The 19,351-nt window shown below is 56.7% G+C and overlaps 1 protein-coding gene across 1 annotated transcript; it reads left to right on the top strand.

The window, feature by feature from the left end:
• The first annotated feature begins 1,936 nt into the window (after positions 1–1,936).
• MAG (myelin associated glycoprotein) lies at positions 1,937–13,305 on the top strand. Its single transcript, XM_042919104.1, is given in 10 exon segments — positions 1,937–1,985; positions 2,150–2,518; positions 3,995–4,009; positions 4,012–4,290; positions 4,400–4,657; positions 5,782–6,042; positions 10,258–10,545; positions 10,883–10,979; positions 11,782–11,881; positions 12,823–13,305. Coding segments are annotated over 10 exon segments (1,878 nt in total). The 5' UTR covers positions 1,937–1,939; the 3' UTR covers positions 12,988–13,305.
• Positions 13,306–19,351: the final 6,046 nt, after the last annotated feature.

The raw sequence follows: 19,351 nt of genomic DNA, 5'->3' as shown, positions 1-19,351 counted from the left end.
GCACGCACACACACGCTGCCCCTGGGTCCGCCTGGATCTGCATCAGTGTTCCTCAGCCTTGTTTTCGTTACACCCCACTAAGGAAAAATTGTAGACCTGGTTTTCCTAATCCCACTCCCACCAAGCAGATACACCATATGCATGGTGTATGCATATGTTTATGCACCGCGGCCCTTTCGAGACTCACACTGCATGGGAACCTCTAAGACTTTTCTGGCCCACACCCCAGGAACCAAGTTTTACCCCCCGTGAAAAACAGGTGGCCTACAAGCTTGTTTCACAAGTCGGCCCGGGGCCTGGGGCTGGGCCTCACCTGTGTCTATCTCCTGTGCCTTCCTGTCGCACGTGCAATGGTGGCATCAGCCACGTGGCCGTCAGCGCGCGTCTGGGCGGGTCTGTCCTCAGCCACACCTCATCGTGTGCGCAGGTCTGCGGGTCTTTGTGAGCCTGGCCCGCAGGCGGGTCCACGCGCGTGCCTGAATGCCGTGCCCACGCCAGCCCAGGTGGACACGTGCAGCGGACACGAGGCGGGGCAATGCAGCATGCTTCTGTGACTGTGTGTGTGCCGGCACGTTCTGCGGGCGCGGGGGTCTCGGTGCCTGTCTGCGGGTGCGGGGCCCTGACCGGGGTGCGCCCGAGTCCCTGCTGTGTGAGCCTGCTCCTTCTGGTCGGGTCTGGATCTGTCACTTTTCATACCGGCCTTTGCATGTGTCTGACTGTGCATGCGTCTGTGTCCGTGGGAAGAAGGGAGGCAGAGGCCAGGAAAGGCAGCCACTTGGAAACCTTGGCTTCGACCCTGAGGCAACCCACAGAGCCGCCGGGTGCCAGGGACTCACTGACTCCCAACCCCTGGTCCCGCCTGGTCCCGCTCAGAGCCCAGCCAGGAGTGCCGGACTCTTCTCCCATCCCACCTACCCGAGAAGCCCCCCGGGATGAGGCACCCTCACCCTGAGCGAACAGGGCTCTTTTGTAACCGGTCCTGGCCTCTGTTGAGGGTGGGGGACACCAGGGGCCGTCTGTGGGGTGGGAGAGGGCGGCAGGAATTCCCGCGGCATGCCGGGAATGCTGATGCCGTGAAACCCAGTCATTGATGGGCCAGGTCCCTGCCTGCCACCCCCAGGCCTCAGCCGTGGGACATCTGCTCCCTCACCCTACTCACCATCCTGCTTGCCTACCCCCCCACCCCAATGCTCTGCCGCTCCCCCTTTCCTCCCCAGAGTTCTTTGCCATCACAGCTCGGGGTGGGCCGTGGCCACAGAGTAGCTGCCGGGCCGTGTGGGAGGGTCCCAAGCATCCACAGGCCGCAGAGCCCACACGGGCAGCCTTACGGCGGGTCGCCACTCAGAGCGGACCCCGAAAGAGGGCGGCAGGGGGGCACCTGTCTGACTCTCGTTCCAGGTTGGCTGGCTGACCGCTTCAAGTGAGACCCGAAGACATTCCCAACTCAGGGAGACGGAGGTGAGGGGCGGGGTTCCAACTTCTCTTTCCCCCTGGCTTCCCCCGCTTCCTGCTGCTGGCCCAGCCCTGGCTCTGTCCTTACTTTCTCCAGGTGCCCAGGGGCACGAGGACAAGGAGGCTAATTATCAGGGCGGTTGGGTGGTGAAGTCTGCAGACCCAGAGCTAGGCAGACAGGGCTTGAATCTTAACTCTGCCACTTGCGGACTGTGTGGCCTTGGGCAAGTTACTTAACCTCTCTGGACCTCAGCTATAAAGTGTGGGTTATAATTGCACCTACCTCAAAGAGATCACATGAATTAATATCACGGAGTAAAGCGCTGAAGCCTCGTACGCGGTCCATGCCATAGAAATGTTTGCAACTACAGATCATAATAATACCAGCAGCAGCTAACATCTGAACAGGCCCCCTTCCTGAAGCCTTAATAGACGCAGCCCTCACCACCACCTCCCCTTTCCAGCTGTTGCTCGCTTGCTGTACAAAATGATATTCCTCACGACACTGCCTCTGTTTTGGATTATGATCTCAGGTACGAGGTAGGGGTGCTGGGGGTCCTGGGGCCCTGAGCAGGCTGGGGTTGTCTCTGTGGGCCCCTGGAGCCCTCAGGGCCGTGGAAGGCGACGGGAGTGGGGGCGGGGGCGGGGGGTCAGGGAGGCCGTGTCCCTCCGCCTCAGTGGTCCCGCTTGCCTGCAGCCTCCCGAGGGGGTCACTGGGGTGCCTGGATGCCCTCGTCCATCTCCGCCTTCGAGGGCACGTGCGTCTCCATCCCCTGCCGCTTCGACTTCCCCGACGAGCTGCGGCCGGCGGTCGTGCATGGCGTCTGGTACTTCAACAGCCCCTACCCGAAAAACTACCCCCCCGTGGTCTTCAAGTCTCGAACCCAAGTCGTGCACGAGAGCTTCCAGGGCCGCAGCCGCCTCCTGGGGGACCTGGGCATGCGCAACTGCACCCTGCTGCTCAGCAGCCTCAGCCCGGAGCTGGGCGGCAAGTACTATTTCCGCGGGGACCTCGGGGGCTACAACCAGTACACCTTCTCTGAGCACAGTGTTCTGGACATCATCAGTGAGTCCCCAGAGGGTGCGCGGGTGCTGCGGGCTGGGGCGGTGCACAAAGTCTTCCCCGGGACCTCTCCAGGGAGGTCTGGGCTGGCAGGTCCAGGGACTTCTCGGTCTGGCTGGGGGGAGGGGTGCAAACCCCAACGCCCACACGGACCAGGCGGTCGGCGCAGACTAAGGCCCCGGATAGTTTTATTGCCCTCAGAGGAATATGAGCGCTCTTCCTCTTCTAGAAACAACTCGGAGAAAAGCAGCGGGGCCCAGGGGTTCGGGGTGAGGCCTCTGGATGGATCCCTGTGTCAGCTGGGTGACTGGAGGCAAATTACTTAACTTCTCTGGGCTGTGCTTTCCTCTTCTGTAAGACGGGGATGGGAACAGCACTTAGAGCTCAACCAGTGAAGAGTTACGAGTGCTCAGAGCAGCGCCTGGCACAGGGGACCCTGCTCTGGGTAGCTGGTGATCCGGGAGAAGGCACAGATACCGCTCCCAGACGATCTGAATTTTTAAGAGAAACCAGAACTGTGTTTTTTCCATGTAATCTCCCAATTCCTAAACATTGGCTGCTGATTCAGATTTTTTTTTTTAATCCTAAATTCAGGCCAAATAAAATGCAGTTCTGGGCCAGATTTGGCAATCAGAGTAGGGCACGCTGCCTAATGTCTGAGAGGCCCTGTAGCATGGAGCCCTTAGATTCGGATTTCCCATCAGCACGGAGCTAAATGAGCCAGATCACAGCCGTGATGCAGAAAGAGACCCCACTGGCACAGCCAGACACGGGCACACCTGCAGGACATACAACACACACAGACGCACACACGGAAAATAAACCAAAGAAAACACGGGAAAGGAGAGAAGGTTGTTTTTTTTTTTTTATGTTTATTATTTATTTTTGAGAGACAGACCGAGTGTGAGTGGGAAAGGGTCAGAGAGAGGGAGACAGAATCCCAAGCAGGCTCCAGGCTCTGAGCTGTCAACACAGAGCCCGACGCAGGGCTGGAACCCACGAACTGTGAGATCATGACCTGAGCTGAAGTCAGATGCTTAACAGACTGAGCCACCCAGAGAGAAGTTTCTTAGGGGATATAATGTCATAGCCAGAGCACAGATTATGAAGCCAGAGTGACAGGGTTTGAAGTTCAGTTTTACTCCACACTAGCTGTGGTCTCAGTAGAATTCCTCATCTCAAAAATGAGCAAACTAATATTACCCACTTAACTAGCATGGCTGGGAGGACTGGCAAGTCAAGCTGGTGTCATGGACTCAGGGCATTATTTTCATTATTGCACACCCGTGGTTCATTGTGGAGGACCTCTGGGTGACAGGTAACCGGGAGGAGAGAGGGTCGTAGGGAATTGTCTGCAAGGATGGGGAGGCGACCAGGTACCGAGAATGAAGTAGGACAAGGTAGAGGTGGCCCGTGGCCCGATGCTGCTTCCTCAGCCCTCCCTCCTCCCCCGGCCCCCACCACCCCTGTCTCATCTAGACACCCCCAACATCGTGGTCCCCCGGAGGTGGTGGCAGGCACGGAAGTCGAGGTCAGCTGCATGGTGCCTGACAACTGCCCAGAGCTGCGCCCGGAGCTGAGCTGGCTGGGCCACGAAGGGCTGGGGGAGCCCACCGTGCTGGGTCGGCTGCGCGAGGACGAGGGCACGTGGGTGCAGGTGTCGCTGCTACACTTCGTGCCCACTAGGGAGGCCAACGGCCACCGGCTGGGCTGCCAGGCCTCCTTCCCCAACACCACTCTGCAGTTCGAGGGCTACGCCAGCCTGGACGTCAAGTGTGAGCCTGGGGGCGGAGCGGGGGGGGGGGGGGCGTGCGCGGTGGTCAGGGCCGGGAGCGGGGTCTGCGGCCCCAGCCCCCTGACCCCACACTGTGTCCCTGGCCTCAGACCCCCCGGTGATCGTGGAGATGAATGCCTCGGTGGAGGCCATCGAGGGCTCGCATGTCAGCCTGCTCTGTGGGGCTGACAGCAACCCGCTGCCGCTGCTGACCTGGATGCGGGACGGCACGGTGCTCCGGGAGGCCGTGACCGAGAGCCTGTTCCTGGATCTAGAAGAGGTGACCCCCGCGGAGGACGGCGTCTACGCCTGCCTGGCAGAGAACGCCTATGGCCAGGAGAACCGCACCGTGGGGCTCAGCGTCATGTGTGAGTCTCCTGCACGCGCCAGCACCGGCCCCGGGGCAGAGAGGTTAGGGGAAACCGGACTCACGCAGGGCCGCCGGAGTCGGGCCGGGCCCGGACCCTCCAGGCCATATACAAGGTGGAGGTGGAGATGGAGAGGAGGGCGTCAGGTCGAGGCGTTCCGCCTGCTTCCCAAAGTATCTGGCGAACACCTACTGTGACCACTCTCATCCCTGGGACAAGGTGGGGGACAGATGGAGCCCTGCCCCCCGGGGGAAGCCTGTTAAACTCAGCTTCCTGCCCACAGCCTTGGCTGCTCTGGGAGTAGATCTTGGCCCTGGAAATCTGCATTTCAAGATGAGCCCCATTGCAGTTCTAGTGGGAGGGATGAGGGGACCCCGGACCTCACCCAGCCCCTTGCCTACACAGTGTGTATTATGGAGTCCACGGGGAGGGGCTGGTCAGATGAGGTTCTTTGTTAGGAACCAAGGAGAGGTCATTCATTCATTCACTCATTCACAAATATTTATTGAGGCAAAATGCCCAGGGCTGTGGATAATAATAATGACAGCTACAGCCAAGATTTACTCTGAGTGCTTTACACAAATACTCTGCCCCCAGGCATCCCCACGGCTGGCTCTGACCCACCTCTTCTAGACCCAGGGAGGCCCTCCCTCACCATCCCAGTTAAAACTGTAACTCCCTGATTTCCCATTACATTAATTTTTCTCCAAAGCAGTTATCCCCATCTTGCCTCCTATATGTTTATTTACTTACATAGGGTCTACTCACGTGGTTGGAAATCTTCATTTTCCCTTGTTCAGGTTACAGGAGTGCCTGCCACTTGGGTTCCCAGTGGCTCCTGTGAGGCTGGGACTCTGATTAAGCTCCTTTTCCAGAGGCCTGGAGACGTTAGGAGATGGGTCCACTCACAGCTGGGAAGGGGCAGAGCTGGGGTTCAAACACAAGTACTCTGGCTGCAGAGCCCGTGTTGATGTAAACAGGATAAACCAGGACAGGGGTCACCTGAGCCACCCTGAGCTGGTGCGCTCAGGTCAGGGTGGATGGGGTCACGTTGGGGCTGGGAGTTGGCTGGCAGAAGAGGCACCCTTGGCTTCTGACCATCGGCCCCCTGTCCTGCCCCCCAGATGCACCCCGGAAGCCGATGGTGAACGGGACAATGGTGGCCGTGGAGGGGGAGACGGTCTCCATCTTGTGCTCCACACAGAGCAACCCGGATCCTATTCTCACCATCTTCAAGGAGAAGCAGATTCTGGCCACGGTCATCTACGAGAGCGAGCTGCAGCTGGAACTACCTGCCGTCACGCCTGAGGATGACGGAGAGTACTGGTGTGTGGCTGAGAACCAGTACGGCCAGAGGGCCACCACCTTCAACCTGTCCGTGGAGTGTGAGTACCCGCCCCCCCTTCCCCTGCTGACTTGATCTTGACTTCCGGCTGGGCTTGATCTCCTTCACCTTCCCTGCCTTGGTGGATGGTCCGGTGGGGGTACCTGGATGACCGGAAAGCATCCGTGCATCCCAACCCGGGGTCAGCTTTGCACCAGCAGGTGAGAATGGGGAAGGGAGGGAAGCCGAATCCACAGCAAGAAATTAAAAGTCCCCCCTGAGAGTACTGTGTTCTCACATCCTGGGGCGTGCTTGTCACCAAAGAGATTTCTGGATCGTGTGGCCTTTTGCGTTCAACAGTAATCACGACCTCTGACCCCTGTGTTGCATTGCTGGGTACCAGGCGTTGCCGGAAGCTCTGTACAGGGATCCGCTCGTTTCATCCGCATGACATTCCCGTGAGGGAGGTTCTAGTCCTGTCTCCCGTTTCCGGAGAAGCAAACTGAAGCCCAGAGAGGTTATGCCACTTCCCCAAAGTCACACAGACAGAAAACGGTTCAAATCCAGGCACACTGACTCCACTTTTCCGTACTGCCGTAGTTGACTTCATCCTCTGTTATTACATCAGAATACATTGATCAGACAGTTGTGCTGTGCAGAGGGCAGTGTGGCTCTGTGGGATGTGGGGGAGGGGACCAAGAGGGCACCAAGCTTTATTATCAGATACAGTGTAGCCAGAGAGGTGGGGTGGATGCACATAGAAAGCTAACTGTCTTCGAAATGAAACTCATTCCACTGGCAAGCAGCACCTCTCCCGACATCACCACCAACAGCCCTACCCCCACCCTGGCACAGGGCCGCCATTCAGGGCCGCGGCTCCCAAGTCAACGTTTCCGCTCCCTCTCCTGCCGCAACTGCCTCTGGAGTGTCATCTCCATATTTCCATCTGCTTCGTTTTTAGCTCCGGCCTGGCCCTCCGGCACTAGTCTCCAGACTTTTCCGCCCCTGGCCTCCGTGACTCCCCCTACCGTGGTCCCCACCACACAGGTTTGCCGGAAGGCACTGAGCACAATCCATACTCAATACCGTGTATGTGGCGATAATCAGTACGTGGCAGATACAGATTATTTCTGGAGGGCCACCTTCTGTGGCAGAGGGGTGGCCACACAGGCTCTGCTGGCCTTTCACCTCTGCGCACATTCTCTGCCCGCAGCGTCCGAGGTGATCGCGCGTTGTGGGGTCCTCTGCTTTCTCCATGCTTGCCCTCCTGGGCCCGGCTTCCTCCTGCTGCTATGCCCCCTTTCCCTGTCACACCCCCAAGCCAGCGGATCTTAGGTTTTAGAGGCGGAGAGCCCCCTGAGAATCTGATGGAAGCCGCGGAACGTGCACACCACCCCATCTCACATACGTTTGTAGTCCCAGACCCCTGCGCAGTAAGAGTGGCCAGCGGTCATGAACGGTCTGCTCTGGGCAGGGTTCTAACTTCCGCGGTGTTACTTTGCTGAGCCTTTGTGGCCACCTGTGAAGCACGTATGTGAGGGAGGAGAACACCAAGGTCAGAATCCCCCAAGACCATGCAGCTAGGAAGGTTGTTTAGAGCCAGGATCCTTCTGGACTCTCGTCTGCTTCTGCACCCGTGGCGGCTTCGTGTCCCCAGAGCCCTTGGGACCCAAGGACTTGCTTAATCTGGCTCGTTCTGATAACGAACACATTGGGAGTGGAAGGCCTTCAATCTGCTGGAGTTGAGAAGGAGCTGTGCCCCCACCCCGCCCCCACCACCCCTGCTGAGCCCTTTAGGCTTCCCCGAGGCCCCTTTCTGTTCCCGAAGGCTTTGTACTGTAGCACCAGGGGTTTCGTGCTCACTGACAATGGCGGGTGCTCCTAGTGCGGGGTTTCCTGGGGTTTCCCGCTGGCCTGCTGATCCCAGGGCCAACTCGGCGTGGGACACGGGTGGTGCTCGCCTCCCCTGAGTGTTTGTGGGCGGGGACCAGTCTGAGCCGTCGGCACACATTGACCTATTTTGGTCTCACAACAACGTGATGGTGAGGGACTGTTCCTCACCCCGGTTTAACAGAAGGAGACTGAAGTGTGAGCTGGTCGGCATCCCAGCTCTGTCCCCACCTTGCTGCATGGTCCCGGCCAAGGGACTCCACCTTTGCTGCGCCCCTCCGCTGAAAACTGGGTATGAGGGTAGTAGCTGAGCCCAGAGAAGGTTGTGAAGACTGTGGAGATTAGTGAGCCCCGCACAGTGCCTCGCCTGACATGTCCTATGGGCTCCGGAAGGCCGAGGCATCGCTTCCAGCTAATCTCTCCCTCGGACTCCAGGCTGGATGCCCGCCCGGCCTTTCCTGCTGCCGAGGTTTTGCTCGAACGCTCCCTCTGCCGGGATGGTTCTGTTGATCTCATCCTAAATCCTCGGGAGCATCGCGTTTGTGAGCCCGCCTTCAGAGTTCACGTAGTTCCTTTCGAGTAAGGACCAATACTCCTGTTTGCACAGATGAAAACTCCATCCTGGAGACCCAGGGAGGCTGAATGGCCTGATCGGGGCAGAGCTGGGCTTCCAGCTGGGCTTCCAGAACTCCCCGCTCTTTGTGGAACTTGGGGTCTGCGTAAGGTCAGTCAGGGTTTCCTAGGCGTCCCGGGCTGCCCGCAAAGCTGCGGAGACACTGAGCACGTACGGGCAGAGTGGCGGGAGGCTGTCGTCGAGCACAGCGGCGCAGTCGTGCATGAAAAGTATTTTTAAAAAATGTAATAGTTCAGGTTTGTCATTGTTAATGTACCCTGTGGTGTATTAACTCGTTAACACTACGGCAAGCACAGTGCCTGTCTGCCTGGGCAAAATTTGGGCTATACGTATAATTTATTAGATTTAGATGCATGAACGCATTGAGGTTCCAGCTGGAATCATCTCTAGTTTGAATCCGGTCACGTGACACCTGGTCCATCACTGTGACTTGCTTTTTTTTTTTTTCTGGAAATTGAAAATAAGTGGGGGAATTGATGGCCTGAGAGTCTTTTGCCCACGTAAGTGGGTTTTGGTCGGGACTGAGAACAAGAGCTCAGTCTAGAGTGAGCGGACTCTAGTGCTGGATTCTTCAGGAGGGAAAAAGAACTTGGCAACATTCAGGGGCGCCTGGGTGGCTCAGTCAGTTAAGCATCCGACTTCGGCTCAGGTCATGGTCTCACGGTTTGTGAGTTCAAGCCCCGTGTCGGGCTCTGGGCTGTCAATGCAGAGCCTGCTTCAGATCCTCTGTCTCCCTCTCTCTACTCCTCCTCCAGCCTCTCTCTCTCTCTGTCTCTCAAAAATAAATAAACATAAAAAAATAAAGTAAAAAGCAACATTCAAGTTAACTAACTTGGATTTAAATTTTAAAAAAGCAACATTTGAGATCCTATTATAATATCATATCTTGGAAAATGAAAGAAACAACAACAAAAAAACTGGACCAGTCCCATTTTTGTAATACAAATGGCAGCAAAGGGAGGCTCAACACAGTGATCTTGGGGGGAGGATGGGGGCCGGTGCCAGTGGCAGTGGGGGGCCCCCAAGGGAGGGACGGTCAGGATGCAAGGGCGTTCTAGCGATCAGCAGGGGCACCTGCAGGACGGCCAGAAAAGGGAGCGTGGGGATTTCTATAGTTCCTACCAGTGTTCACAGAGCTGGGCTGCGTGAAAGGCGTGGTCTAAGTGTGGGGACAGAGTGGAGGCTGAGCGAGAGCCTGTCCTGATGGAAGTAAGAGACCAGCCAAATTGATCATCTAACATGGGTAGGGGTAAGTGCCGGGGAGCAGACCCAAACTCGCCGGCAATGCATAGTCAGGGAAGCGAGGTGCGGTTTCCGTGAGTGGTAGGAGAGAGAGGCGTCATCTGAGCAGAGCAGGGGACTGAGTTCAGCTGATGTCAGGGAAGTGTTCCAGGCTGAGGGGGAAACGCAAAGACCCTGAGGTGGGAAAAAGCTCCATGAACTTTAAAAAACAGCGAGGAGGCCGGTGCGACTGGGAAGGAGCCATGGCGAGAGAAGATTAGTGCGGCTGGGTCCTGCGGGGGCCTTGCAAGACCCGGAAATGAATTTGGATGTCACTGTAAGTGACATGGGGTGGGGGTGGGGGGTCATCACGATCTCATTTGTGTTTTGCAAGGTGAACGAAGAGAGGGTGCAAGAGATTCTGCAAAGGGGGAAGTACAGCTCATCTCTGACGCGGCCGCCGCTATCCTTGGCCCTCAGCCTCTGGGGGGCCTCTGGTCCCCTGAGTCCTGGTCTTTCTTGCCCCCGCAGTCGCCCCTGTGATCCTGCTGGAGTCCCACTGTGCAGCAGCCCGGGACACAGTGCAGTGCCTGTGCGTGGTGAAATCCAACCCCGAGCCGTCCGTGGCCTTCGAGCTGCCCTCACGCAACGTGACCGTGAACGAGACCGAGCGAGAGTTCGTGTACTCGGAGCGCAGCGGCCTCCTGCTCACCAGCATCCTCACGCTGCGGGGACAGGCCCAGGCCCCGCCCCGGGTCATCTGCACCTCCCGCAACCTCTACGGCACCAAGAGCCTGGAGCTGCCCTTCCAGGGAGCCCGTGAGTGGTGCGGGCCGGGGCCGGGAGCCACGGGGGTGGAGGGGGCTCCTCTTGGATCCACACTGCCCTCCCCAAGGCCGACCGAGCACGCGGCTTGATCAGGTGGTAAGGGTGCCCTTCCCGCGTGATACGGAGGGGCTGTCCTGAGTCTGCCTGTGCTCTCCTGGGTCCGCTCCTCGGCCCTCCGGCAGCTAAGCCCTCCAGGCCAGTCAGGGCGAGGACACCCCAGCTGTGTAAATGTTTTCGCTGTCACCTCTGCCTCAGCCTGGCTCCTAAGAACCCGGGTGTCCTCACTACCACCAGCAACCCTGAGGGGGTCTGGGTCTTCTGTCCTCAGACCGCCTGATGTGGGCCAAGATCGGCCCCGTGGGAGCCGTGGTCGCCTTTGCCATCCTAATTGCCATCGTCTGCTACGTCACCCAGACGCGGAGAAAGTGAGTGGCCTGCTGGGGCTCATCTGGGCGTGGGGAGTCTTCCCGGGCTAGGGAGGCGGGGAGGTCAGTTAGAGACTGCGGGGGGGGGGGGGGGGGGGGGGGCGCGAGGGAGGCCTCCCTGTCTGTGTGTGGGAGGGCAGTTCTGCTCTGAGAATGTTCCGAAGGATGGAGGAGAGAGGCTCCTGGCAACACGAGCCACCGCCATTCAGGGCGCGCCGGTGCCTGGGAGGGCACTTTCCCCTGATGCATCCCTGTCCCCTGCGTTCTCTGCTATGGCCTCCTGCCTTCTAGGAGCCCTCCTCCTGAGCAGGCCGCAGCGTGATGGGGGAATGCCAGCTACCCCTGGCTCGCATCCATGGGGTCGGCCCCAGGTGGTTCCGGGGCCCTGGTGATCCCACACCTCATTTCTGGCAACAAAAACACTCCCGGCCCCAAACCACGCCCCCCTGCCACAACGGTGCTGTTTCTCTGCCTTGTGGCACACGCACATCAGCTCTCCTGAGAGCGGACTAATCTTTCTGCATCACATCCTGGCAGCAAGAGGGTGTGACGGGGCCAGGGAAGACCCCCTAGAAGCCAGACCGGGGTCCTGAAAAGTGGCAGGGACCAGGTGGAGGGATGGGCAGTGGGGGACAGGAAGAGGCTGGTCATTCTGAAGAGGCCGTCTGCCCCATCTTAGAGAGAAGGCTGGAAACAACTCTGGGGTCCCTTGAGTGAAACTCCTAAGGTGGATGGGGTGCAGAAATGGAAGGGAGAGGGAGGCCTGGGACTCTCCCTGGGGCTGACATGTCCTGCCCTGCAGAAAGAACGTGACAGAGAGCCCCAGCTTCTCGGCGGGGGACAACCCCCCGGTCCTGTTCAGCAGCGACTTCCGCATCTCTGGGGCGCCGGAGAAGTATGAGGTGAGGGCCTGTGGCTCCAGCTTAGCTGGAGTACCTGGGTGCCAGGGACACGGAGGGTCTGGGAGAGCCTGGGGGGCCAAGGGGCAGCAGGGAGGCTGGCCCCTCAGAAGGGGCAGGGAGGAAGTGCGGAGGGCTGGCTGCACCTGGGCTGGGCAGGGCGCTCGGGCTGAGGCCGTGAAGGGGGCCGAGGGGCTCCGCCGAGGGCAGCCCCCATCCTCCCCACCCGGGTCTGTGACTGCATTTCCTTCTCCAATAGTCCAGAGAGGTCTCTACCCTGGAATGAGCGCCCCAGGAGGTAGGTTCCGGGGGCCTCAGTGTGCCCGCCTCTGGGCCCTTGTCGGGCCGTGGGGTTGGCGTGCATGTGTGTGCGTTCTCGTCAGGCATCCAGGACGGCTCCTGGTCAAGTCCGGCCCTGCCTGGCACTCCTGGCCTTGTCTATTCTGTCTTGTTGCTGCTCCCTTCTGTCTGTGGCCGCTGCCCCTTGTCTGTGTCCAACGGGTGGGGGCGGGGATGGGGCACATGACAGGGAAGCCGAAGTCACACCTGCAGGATCTCGCAGACTGCGGAGGGGAGCCTCACCAGACCCAAACATAGGGGAAGGACGCACTGAGCCAGGCATTTGCAAATATTTGGAAAGGTGGGATCCCGAGCAGGTGGCTTTAATCTGGGAAGATGCTATGGGTTGACTTGCATGTCCCTCAAATCCCTATGTTGAAGAGGGCTTCCCGGAGACATTGAATTTGTAGGTGACTTTCGGGCTCAGCAAGGAAGAGGTGGTTGTGCATCGGGGCACCCGTGGGGGCAAAGGCCCCAGGGTGGGACGAGAAAGGAGGTTCACGTGGGGCTTTGGGACTCAACTCTGGGGCCGTGCAGGCACAAGTAACCGCAGCCTCTGGAAAAGGTGGAACGAGGGCCTCCTAATGGGCTGGTTCTGTTCCTAGAGCGAGAGGCGACTGGGATCTGAGAGGAGGCTGCTGGGCCTTCGGGGGGAACCCCCAGAGCTGGACCTGAGCTATTCTCACTCGGACCTGGGAAAACGGCCCACCAAGGACAGCTACACCCTGACGGAGGAGCTGGCCGAGTATGCTGAAATCCGTGTCAAGTGAGGGGGTGGGGGCAGCCCGTGTGGCCACCCCTCCCTCGGGACCCTCACCGGCCCCTACTGGCTATGGGCTCCCTTGCTCCCCAGAGCGGTGAGGGCTGGGGCAGGAAAGGGATGGGGCAAGTGACGGTGAGGTCCTGGGGGCCCGGCCTCCCCTCCTTCCCAGCTGCCCCCACCCTGCCAGCACCCACCCCGCACTGTGGCTCCTCTCTAACCTCCTTTAACCTCATCTGTCCAGAGGGGAGCTCCGTCTGTCTGTCCGTGTTATTTATTGCTGCCCCCTGCCTGGTCTCCTGCCCCCACACCCGGCCCCAGGGCCTGTACAGAGGGACATGAAATAAATGCCCTGAATCCAAATACCTATCTAGATACTGATGACTCTTTTTAAAATTTCTTTTTAAAGTTTATTTATTTATTTTGAGAGACAGAGACATTGTGAGTGGGGGAGGGGTAGAGGGGGGGGGGAGAGAGAATCCCAAGCAGGCACTGCACTGTCAGCACAGAGCCCCACACGGGGCTCGAACTCACAGAACTGCGATATGGTGCCCTGAACAGAACCCGAGATTTGGACACTTAACCGACTGAGCCACCCGGGCGCCCCGATCCTGATGATTTCTGATCCATCCTAGGGGAGCCAGCGTCGCCCTCCTCGCCCTCTGCAAGGCCCCGTGTGGCGACGTGGGCCCAGGAATTCTAGCCCTGAGCCCAGGCCAACTGCCCTGAAGCCGCTCCCACTCGGGGCTGGCAGCTGTGAGCTGAGTCTGGCCCCTTCGCTCACTCCCATTCCCTCCTGCGCTCTGCTGGACGGGGTGACCGCAGGTCGGGGTGACCGCAGATCTTACCGTCTCGTAAGCCTGTGTTGGTTTGACTGCCTTCCCCCCACGTTCGTGCCACAGTCTGTAGCTTCAGCCTCTCCCACCTCACTCATTTGGTTCAAGAAACATTAATTAGGCACCAGCTGTGTACCAAGCCCTGTCAAGAAGCTCAGGCTATCGTGGGAAGGGATAGGACAACCCTGTGAAGGTAAGAACGCTGCAGCTCCGAGAAGCCAGGTGATTTCCCCAGGGTCCCAGGGCTAGGAAATGGAGTGGCCAGGCCCTGGACTCAGTTCTTCGTTTTCCATAACCCCTGTTGGGAACGTGAAGAGGTTAATTAATCTCCACTTACCTTCCCTAACAAGTATGACAGTGGCTCTCACAATGGTCCCTGTACCAGCGGCATAAGCATCCCCTGGGAACCTGTCAGAAAGGCACATTCTCAAGGCCCCTTGTCAGTCTGCAGGAACTAAAAGCTCGGGGGTGGGGGGGCGGCAGTCTGTGTTTTGACGAGTCCTCTGGGTGATTCTGAGGCGTCGATGTTCGGGAACCTAGGGGAGCCGAGGCACAAAGGTTAAGTCACGTCCTTGAGGTCCCCCAGCTGGTGACTGCACGGCCCCAACCTGAGCCCAGAGCCGGGCTCCCGCCACTGTGCGCTCGGCCATCTTGAAGCAACGGGGGCTCACGGGACGGAAGGTGCTGAGGGAGCGGGGAGGACAGGGCCGCAATTGGGCCGCGGGCCCTGGGCCGGGGCTGTTCTCCCTGCTCTTTGAAGAAGGCAGAGGATACCACAGAGGCCAAAGTCAAGGCTGAGAGGCGGGACTAACCAAACCATGTCCAGAGGGAAAGTGATGAGGCCGCCTCCGGCTAGGATGGCGAGCCCACTTGCAGGAGCAAGAAGGGGCCGTGGGTGGTCGCGGGGCTGTGAGCAGTGGGGAGGGGACCGACCCCAGGCCTAGCCCGAACCCCTTCCTCCCGGAGCCCTCTTGGCCCGGTAGAGAGAAGGACGTTGAACAAATGACCTCACACATGATGCCCGACTGCCACCGATGACGCCTGCTCCCGAGGGAAGTGCAAGGGGGGCTTTTAGAGCCCGGGACGGAAGTGTGCCTCGGGGTCTCAGGGGTCGGGGGAAGCGTCCCGATGACAGGAAAGTCTCACAGGAACACAGCGTGTGAAGGCCCCCCCAAGTGGGAACATATTTGGCAAGATCCCGGGAGCCGAGAGGAAGGACGGAGCGTGGCGGAGGATGAGGCAGAGAATCGTGGGGACTTCACAGGAGCCACGGGGGAAGTTCCGAGCAGATCTCCTGCGCAACGCAGGGACCCCGCCCTGACGCACCTGTCCTCTGACGACAGACTCTGGCTCCGGCAGGTCTGGGCTGGTAGGAAGGCCCCTAAGGACTTCGCCCCGAGGAGCAGAGCAGTGTCAATAATGAGGGACTCCGGTAACCCCGTGCTGCCCAAAGGGCCGCCCGAGTGCCATGCTGGAGAGCAACTTCTACATTAATACTGATGTTTCATTCGGCATGGATCGGAACAAAAGGAAAGCGACACGCCAAACTGGTGATTGGGTTGTTTTTTTGTTTTTTGTTTGTTTTTTAACAAAAGCTTAGGATGAGGCTGTTTAAAAAATAATCAGTCAAGTGGGGGTGCCCGGGTAGCTCAGTCAATTTAAGCATCCAACTCTTTCTTGATTTCGGTTCGGGTCATGATCTCACAGTTTCGTGAGATCAAGTCCCACATCAGGCTCTGTGCTGAGAGTGGAGCCTGCTTAAGATTCTCTCTCTCTCTCTCTCTCTCTCTCTCTCCCCCTCTGCTTCTCTCCCCCACTCATGCTGCTCGTTCTCTCTCTCTCTAAAATAACTTAAAACAGTCAAGTGAATTGATTTAAAGAGATGTATGAAATAAAGGACAGACAGAACAAAAGTCCTGAAGGTCATAGGCAGACCTCTAAAGTTTACGGAAAACGAAGTGATCTGATACAAAGACCGTCTCTTAGGAGGGACTAACATTCAGCGATGACACACAAGGAGGACCGGAATTCGGGATATCACACTCCACCCCTCTCCTAGACTCCCCCCAGAATTCATCTCTTCCATTGACACGTGGTTCCTGAGCACCTATTATGTGCCTACTAAGCATCTACTGAGCACCCATGCTGGGCTCCAGGGATATCACAGTGACCAAGAAGAAACTCCTTCCGACCTCATGAGGCTGACACTCTGTGGAAGAGACAGATGACAATCAGTCAAACAAGTGCTGGTTGGGGAGTGGGTGTGCTAAGAAGGAAAGTGAGCACGATTGGACAGGATGTGCTGTGTAGGGCTACCATCTTGGAAAGAGGTCATTTGAGTAGAGAGAAGGAAGTGAGGGAGGGGATTCTGGTCATTTGTGAAGAATGTGGATCCAGGGAAAAGCCAAGATCGTGTGCAATCTTGCACGCGTGGCAATGTACGCGTTATGTTTAGGAACCAGAAGGAAACCAGCATGCCTGGGGGGGGAGGGAGTTGGTGAGCCGGAACAGTTCCCCAAGGAAGCCTGATCACAGGCCTTATAGGACAGTTAGGACTTGGTCTTTTACTCAGAGCGATCTGGGTTGTCACTGGAGGATTATACACAGAAGCATATTAAGGAGGGGCTGAGGTTTCTAAGACCCCACTGTGGGGACAATGAACCCAGCTGATGGGCAGCTGTGGGCAGAGGGCTCAGGAGGCCAAGAGAGAGGAAGTGGAGACAGTGAGAGGGGAGAGGTCAGGACCTCTGTTGTAAAAGGAAATGACGGAGCTTGCTAGTGCTAGAGGAGAGGGAGAGAGAGGGGTTCCAGACAGCCTCTTCCTCAGCCACCGAAGACGGTGGAAGGAACAAGCTCGTGGAGAACACAAGTGTGCCCTACTCCAGCCGCATCAATAGGAAAGGCTGACGGCAGCCCGCCCTTGGGAAATTACAAGCTGAGGAAGAGTCAGAACCTATGACATGGTGACTTAGAGACATGGGGACAGAGGCACAGGATGACGTCTGGCTGGGCCAGCGTAGAGGTGAGCAGGTCTCATGTGGGCAGGGACAGCCACCGCGTGTAGGAAGGAAGACGCCTAGGCACCGGGCCAGGGTCATGACCACAGGCATCTCCTTTTCCTCTTCTCCTGCCACCTCCCAGGTTCCTCCTGGCTGAGAACAACCCATCCCTGGCAGCCCCCAGTCCTATCCTGAGGACAGTGCCTGCGGCAGGCAGCTTGTCATCCTCATCAGTGAAAGGGCTCCAGGCCAGAGCCTCCTTCCCTGGGTTTTCTTCCCCACCCTCCTCGCTGTCAACGCCAGCCTGTTCCCCGGACAGGAGGAGACAACCTCAGCCTCACAGGCCTCCCGGGCAGGGCAGCGGGCAAGCAGAAGACCCACCCCCAGAGTCTGGTCTGCCTGGAGTAGCTCCCCTGGGGAATGGGAGGAAAAAAATAGTTTGGTCTCAAAGGGTCTCTCTGTCAAGCCCCAACTCCAGGTCACCCATGAGGTGTTGGTCAAGCAGAGCGAGTGACAATATCCATAATAATAACAGCTCACTTTTACAGCACATTCATTTCGTGACAGCCACTGTGTGAAGCACTATATTTGCCCGTGATTTCTCACAGCACACCCATGAGGTCAGTTCTGCCAATATCATCATCTCCCTTAGGAGGGAAACTGAGGGATGTCACAACTGATAATTGACAGCACTTGGATTTGAAACCAGGTCTGTTTACCACATGCTTGTCATAAGGCGCTCACACAGCTGAGTCCATCACACGGGTGACCTCACTAAACCTGTGAGGAGGGCGCGATCACTATCCTCATGTTATGGTCCTGGGGAGGGGGCTCCGAGGGGGCACATGGCCAGGTGGGGAGTGATAGCCCAGGGCTCACGGTAGCACCTAGTTGCCTGGCTCCACTGCTTTCCCCGAGGGGATGTGACCCAAAGTGCTGGCCATCCGCCATAAAAGGAGAGGCACATCACCCAATGTCAATTACAGGAAGAATTGTCAATTACAAGCCCCATTGGAAGAATCATCAACAGGAAGGAATCACTGATAAATACAGAAAGTATTTAGAACACTTGGCCACCCAAAATGGAGACTATCTACCTCTTTGGAAGGAAAGTTGGAAAGAAGAGTAAAGGCACCAAAGTCATAGAGTTCTGCTTCCACCCTGGCCTTCTCCATAAGCCTTTGGTCTCCAGAAACCGAGGCACATACATGAGTCTACTGCCCAGTTTCCTCCTGTTACAAGACTGTGAGCGATGCCCGGAGTTAGGCCAGCAGAGGTCTCAGGCACTCCTTCTAGGTGATGATTAGGGATTTAAGTCCCCAGTGGGTCCCCTGCCAGAGACCTTTGGGACCCTGTTCCCCAGCTGGAGCCCCCATTGAGATTGCTGGGGACTTTAATTTTTATTCTGAAATAATTATAGAATCACAGGAAGTTGCAAAAATAGAACTTTTTATTGTGAAATAATTATAGATTCACAGGAAGTTGCACAGATAAAACAGAGGTCTTGTGTGCCCATATTTTACACAATTATGGTACAGTATCAAAACCAAGAGTGTGACATTAGTAGAGTGTGTGTATACAGTTCCGAGTCCTTTTATCACATGTCTAGATGTATGTGGCTATCGCTGCAATCAAGATCCAGAATTACTCCCTTACCACAAGGCTTTCCCTTGTAGTCATGCCCACTTCCTTTGCCCCTGGCAACCAGTAATCTGTTTTCCATCTCTATCATTTTGTCATTTTATTTGGTCTGTTACATAAAAGGAATCATATGGTACATGACCTGTTGAGGTTGATGTTTCCTTTTTTTCTTAGTACGATGTCCTTCAGAATCACCCAAGCTGTGTGTGTCAATACCTTGTTCTCTGCTATTACTACTCCATGGTATGGATGGATCACAATTTAAGCACTCACCTACATGACATGCTGGTTCTTGCCAGTTTTTGGCTATTACAAATAAAGCTGCCATGAACAACTGTGTTAAGGTTTTTGTGTGGACGTAAGTTTTCATTTCTTGGGGATTAACACCTAGGAATGCAATTGCTAAGTCATATGGTGGTGCGTTTTGTTCATTTTTCCAAGAAACTCACCATCTATTTCCCAGAGTGGCTTCACCATTTTACATTCCCACCAGCAATGTGTGAATGATCCAGTTTCACTGTATCATCACCTGCACATGGTATTGTTATTATTTTTTATTTTGACTGTTCTAATAGGTATGTAGTGATATCTTACCAGGGTCTTGATTTACATTTCACTGATGGCCAGTGATGTTGAACATCTTTTTATGCGCTTATTTGCCATCTGTGAAACGTGTCCCTTCGGTGAAACATCTCTTCATGACTTTTGCCCGTTTTCTAGTTGCCTGTTCGATCCACTTACTTAAAGTGTATACTTCAGCGGTTTTATGCATACTCACAGAGGTGTGCAACCTTCACCACAATCAATTTTAAAATGTTTTATTTTAAGTAAACTCCACACCACATGTGGGGCTCAAACTCATGACCGAGATATCAAGAGTTGTATGCTCTACCAACTG

The sequence above is a fragment of the Panthera leo genome, chromosome E2, assembly GCF_018350215.1.
Source record: "Panthera leo isolate Ple1 chromosome E2, P.leo_Ple1_pat1.1, whole genome shotgun sequence".
NCBI classification, from domain to species: domain Eukaryota; kingdom Metazoa; phylum Chordata; class Mammalia; order Carnivora; family Felidae; genus Panthera; species Panthera leo.
The sequence above is the reverse complement of the archived record's forward strand: the minus strand, read 5'-3'. Positions and strand labels throughout refer to the sequence as shown.